The sequence below is a fragment of the Myotis lucifugus genome, unplaced genomic scaffold (genome assembly GCF_000147115.1).
Source record: "Myotis lucifugus unplaced genomic scaffold, Myoluc2.0 scaffold_857, whole genome shotgun sequence".
NCBI classification, from domain to species: Eukaryota; Metazoa; Chordata; class Mammalia; order Chiroptera; family Vespertilionidae; genus Myotis; species Myotis lucifugus.
This window is the reverse complement of record NW_005871905.1, coordinates 16,520-21,931: the sequence shown is the minus strand read 5'-3', so window position 1 is coordinate 21,931 and position 5,412 is coordinate 16,520. Positions and strand designations below refer to the sequence as shown.

Sequence of the window (5,412 nt, the reverse complement as noted above, 5' to 3'; positions counted from 1 at the left end):
CGGGTGGCAGTGGGGTGGGGTGTGAGGACACGTGAAATGGGGGTGGGAGGGGGCACAAGCAGTTTCCTTTCTTCAGGCAGCCACACAGCTCTGAGCTCTGGGAATCTCACCGGGGCCCGGCAGGTTCTGTCGAGAACAGAGTGGGCCCCTCCAGAGCTGGAGGGGGGGGGGGGGCAGGATCAGAGGAGGATGACCGAGAGCAGGAGAACGGATGGAGCCTCATGCCCAGAGCCACAGTGGAGTTGGCACCAGCGTCCGGCCTGAGCGCCAGGGGCCGTCTGCACTCCTGACCCTCCTGTGTCATCTCCACGCCGGGGAGGCAGGCGGCTGTGAGGGCGGGACTGGCCCTCTGAGTGAGGACAGCCTCACCCTGGCTGACTCCTGGAGCCGTGACCTGGGCAGTCGCTCCCACTCCCGGGCGGTGTCTGCGGTGGAGGTGGCGCTCCGGGCAGGCCCGCAGGCGTGCTGAGCCGGGAGCTGTGAGCAGCCTCACCCTCGGGGGGTGGACACCGCTCACTCGGGTGGGCCAGTACGTCCGCTGCGAGCTGCAGGCACTAGTTGCTGGCTGCAGCGGGTCCCGGGAGCCGGGACGTGGGGGAACCTCCATGCCCCCAGCGAGCACTGCCCACGTCAGCTCTTGCTAAGTGCCCGTTAGAGAAGCGCCTTTTCAGAAAATGCGCGTTTCTGAAGGGTGAGACCCCTCGTTGCTCGGTTGAGGTACATGGGAGTCCTCGTGCAGCCTAGGGGGTGGGGGACAGGGTGGCTGGGCCTGGTGAGTGCCCACAGCTCCCCCGTGTCCACTCAGTGTTGTCTGCCTCAGTGCCACGTGTCTGACCTGTGTCGCCTGCAGAAGGTGGTGTCGGTGGGGCCGGCTTTTCACTTTCATGAGAGAAGGACAGAACTGTCTTTGTCATGTGTAATGCCAGGTTTCAGGCTTTTACATGATTTTACTCGGAAGAGAAAGGGTCTGGGCTTGGGGAGCCGTGGGAGGTGGCAGGTGCGGAAGATGCAGGAACACGGGCTCCTCAGCGTCGCTCCCCATTCCTGGGGCCGAGGTGCCCCCCCTCCTGGTGCAGGGGCCCTCCGCCCAGGACACGGGCGCCTGCTTGTTGGTGCCCAGGGGGAGGCAGGGCCCCGCCTGCACTGAAATGGTCCGGGGCCTCGCCGTGTGGGTGGGGCGTCCTCCCCTCACAGGGAGCTCAGCCCCACACAGAGGAGGGCCGCTCGAGGGCCGCAGGGGCCGGCCGGCACCCGGGGCGGCTTGTGTCGGGATGAGCTGGGTGTCCCGAGCCACGGGCGGCGGGTCAGTGTGCAGGGCCTGGGAGAGACGCTGCCTTCCTGCCTGAGGCCGGCTCACCTAGACCCACCGCGGACGGAGCAGAAAAGCTCTCGCCGCCGCCGCCTCCGCCTCCCATTGCTCTGTCCCCCTGCCGACCCCCTGGCTCTGCCCGCAGGTTTCGCTGGCACGCCCGGGTACCTGTCTCCAGAGGTGCTGCGGAAGGACCCCTACGGGAAGCCGGTGGACATGTGGGCCTGCGGTAAGCACCCCGGCAGGTTTGGGCAGCACAGCTGATGGACTGAGATGGGACCTTCTCCATCTGCGCCTGGGGCCCTGGAGCGAGGTCACCGGGAGGGCGGGCGGGCCCTGCTGGCCGTCTCTGACTCAGGAGCCCCTTCCGGTTCCCAGGAGAGGCCCATGGTGCTGGTCTGAGGTGAGGGACGTGGCGGCCCACGGTGAGCCTGCCTTGGCCTGTCCCCCTCAGCAGCCTCATGGAGCCTGGGTTTGCACAGATCTCGCGTGTGAGGCGGCGGGGGGGGTGTGGGGGGGCGCTTGGAGAGAAGGAGCCGGCCAGCCGTCCTGTGGGTCCGGGCAGCGCCGTGCCTGCAGCGGTCTCCCGGGAGCTCACTGCCCTGGGAGAAGCTGAAGAAGGGGGACAGGCGCTCTGGGCGGTCCTGTGGGGCCATGGACACAGTCCCCTCTGGGCACGCACGGCTCCCGCCGCCTTCGCTGCTCCTCTCTCAGCCTGGACGGGCTGCACAGCCTCGATTCTGAAAGGAACTTGGTTTTACTTAAAAACAAGCCCTTCCCTAAGGCGTGGAAGGTGGGCTGTCCACGCTCTGCTTCTTGGGGCCTCGTTAGCGGCAGCACTAGTGCCGTTCATTTAACCTGGGAACGCCCGGCTCTGGGCCCTCCTCCCCCAGGGCGGCCACTGGGAGGTCCCACGCTGGTCAGTCTTTGCTGGGCTCCTGCCGCCCCACCTGTCCTGCCTCTGAGTGGCTTCTCTACTGTAAAGGGGGGGGGGCGGTATTGCCCTCCTGGGATTAGAAGGGTCAAGTAGGGCGCAGGTGAAATTCAGAGTCTTGGCTTTGCAATAAGTCAGCCCCACCAGCTCTGCTTCTGCTGCTGAATTGAGCAGGCGGGCACTGAAGGGCATGGGGGGACTGGGTGTGTGGCTGCCCTCAAACCCTGAACGCCGGAGGGAGGGAGGGAGGGCCGGTGGTGCAGGCTGGGCGGGGACCCGGGCCAGTCTCCCCTCTCTCCCTCATGCCCCTCCTGTAACGCATGCTCTGCGGGGACCTGGGCCTCCGCGGGCCACTGAGACCCTGTATGGAGACCAAGACCACGGAGCAAGGGCTTCCTCTCCTCACAGGCTGTCCACACGCCCGGCCCCTGCTGTCAGGGCGGGAGTGTATGCCCGGCTCCACACTCAGCACACAGCCCAGCTAGAGGCAGAATGACTAAGAAACAGAAACAAACTCAGACTGCACAAGTGAGCGAGCAGGAGGCAAGGCGGGCAGCTCGGGAGGCCTCAGCTCGGGCCTGCGGCTCTGCCATGGCGTCGTCCCGCGCAGGGCGCTGGGACCGTGCTCGCAAGCATCCCCTCCCCCAGCGCCTCCAAGCACACCCTCTGCCTGCGGCGGGGGGAGGGGGGCGAGTCCAGGGCCTGCCACGGGAGCTCATGGCTGCGACCTAATGCTGTTCCCGCTCGTCCCTGCAGGCGTCATTCTCTACATCCTGCTGGTGGGGTACCCCCCGTTCTGGGACGAGGACCAGCACAGACTCTACCAGCAGATCAAGGCCGGAGCTTATGACGTACGTGGGGACCGGGGCTTCCCGGGGCGCTCTTGGAGGGCAGCCCGCCTCCTCTCCGCCGCATGCAGGTCACCCACGGGCTCCGTGGTCGTCCTCACAGGGAAACGCGGCGCGTCTTGCGTGTCCTCAGCCACGTCTGCTGAGAGCGAGAGGGAAGTGGCTCCCGGGCTCTGGGGAAGGACATCTTGTCCAGTGTTGGCTCTTGGTGCATTTGAACACCTAAGAGTGGAGACGTGTTTGCTGTGGGAAGGCTTCCCCCGTGGGTTTAATCCATTCCCAGTGCCTGTCCTCACCTGCCGCCATGTGGCAGCGGTCGGCAGTGCACGGGCCTCACCGCCCCTCCCAGCCACTGGGCTCGGTGCCTCCTGGGCCCCGGGCTGGCTTCCGTTCGAAGAAGGGGCTGCACAGGGAAGGCCTTTGAAAGGCACAGCCCAGACGTGCTGTTGACGATTGGACGTTTGTATGTGCACCCACCCATGGACTGAGTTCCGAGTCTGAAGAGTAAGGCCGCATTGCTTCCCTTCTTTCTTTTCTTTTTAATACATTTTTATTGATTTCAGAGAGGAAGGGAGAAAGTGGGATAGAAACATCAGTAATGAGAGAGAATCATTGACCGGCTGCCTCCTGCACGCCCCACACTGAGGGTCGAGCCCAAAACCCGGGCCTGTGTCCTGACTGGGGATCGAACCCTGACCTCCTGGTTCCTAGGTCAACGCTCAACCACTGAGCCACGCCGGCCGGGCTGGGTGTAAACTCTAACCCTCACTGAGAGCATCTCTGCTGAATGTGCTCATTATGTGAGTGAGGCTGCGTCATTATCAACAAAAACGCCACTTAAAGAAACGGTGACGCTTCGCTGTGAAGTCCCTGGTGAAGCGATTCCTGAGGGAAGTCAGGGAGCGGCCCTTCCAGGACTGGCTCTGGCGAGGTTCCTGGCGAGGGGCCGCCTTCGGAAGGGCTGGCGTCCGGCCGAGGCTCACGGCCCACGCAGCCCGGACGTGGCCGGCCGCCCTGATGTCCCTGCTCAGGACGGGAGGTGCCCCGGGACCGGCATAGCGGCACGCGGGCGTCGGTACCTGGGGCAGCTCTCCGCTCTGTGCGTTAGTGATTTCTGTAAATAATTATGGGGAGGGTTGCCTAGAATTTCATGTTCAGATCCACGGGAAACTCCTATGAGAGGACTAAGATTCTCAGAATTTCCTAAACCCCAGGGTGTGTGGACCAGACACCACACATGCAGCCGAGTGTGTGTGTTTGCCCCCAGCAGCGCCTCTTCTCTGACTGACAGAATGTGACTAGGGGACGGGCAGCTTCCACCTCGGTCGGCTTCTCTGGACGGTTCTGCTCCGACAGCGTGACCGGTGGGAAGCTCACGGCCGCGGGGATGTCTGTACTTGCTGCTGCCTGTCCCACGGCGGGGACCTGCCTCTAACTCTGAGTTTATGCCTTGAAGTTCCCATCACCAGAGTGGGACACGGTGACTCCCGAAGCCAAAGACCTCATCAACCGCATGCTGACCATCAACCCCGCCAAGCGCATCACCGCGTGCGAGCGCTGAAGCACCCGTGGATCTGCGTGAGTGGGGCCCCCGCCGCCCGCGGCCGGCAGGAAAGGGCTGCCTTGGCTGCAGGGGCTTAGAGCACTGTTTGTAGGAAGAGGAGATGAGTGGTTGCATTTTGTCTCCAGGTGTTTAAGGAGCTAATTTCATGGTTAAAAACGCATTGTGGTAGCAGAGCTGGTTCCATACAGGGCCAGACCCACATTGCCGACCGCCACACGGGCGAGCGTCGCCCACTCATGACGAGTAACATTCACGAGCTGGAGTGAGGAGGTGACACCAGGCTGCACGGCGTCCCGGAAAGAAGGGGGCCGGGGCCATGACTTACAATCGGGCAGCTTTAGGGGAGCGCAGGGCTGGCAGCCGAGAGGTGGTCCGCGCAGGAGAGGCCGCCAGAGGCCGGCAGAGCTGTACGCCTGCCGGGAACACAGCCTGAGCCCGGGGGGTGGATTGCAGCCACGCCTAGGGACGCGGGTCAGACGTCAGGGTGCTGCCTGCGCTGCGGAGTCGAGAGGCAGGCCTGTGGGGATCCGATGAGCCCTGTTTTGAAGGGAGGTAACGGAGAGGCGGGCTAGTGTACACAGCTGGCGTGTGTGCGGAGGGTCTGGGGCCTGGCCAGGTGGTGGGGTGCTGAGGGGGGAGCCCTGGGTAACGTCCCTCCTCCCACAGCAACGCTCCACGGTGGCCTCCATGATGCACAGGCAGGAGACGGTGGACTGCACTGAAGAAGTTCAACGCGCGGAGGAAGCTCAAGGTGAGG

At 64.3% G+C, this 5,412-nt stretch overlaps 1 protein-coding gene across 1 annotated transcript in view; it reads left to right on the top strand.

Moving 5' to 3' along the window:
- The window catches only part of LOC102428043 (calcium/calmodulin-dependent protein kinase type II subunit delta-like), a 139,170-nt gene that overhangs the window by 117,413 nt on the left and 16,345 nt on the right, over positions 1-5,412 (top strand). Inside the window, 6 exon segments of the mRNA XM_014448543.2 lie at positions 1,455-1,538; positions 3,000-3,094; positions 4,548-4,638; positions 4,641-4,669; positions 5,322-5,372; positions 5,374-5,406. Of these exon segments, the coding sequence (XP_014304029.2) occupies positions 1,455-1,538; positions 3,000-3,094; positions 4,548-4,638; positions 4,641-4,669; positions 5,322-5,372; positions 5,374-5,406 (383 nt within the window).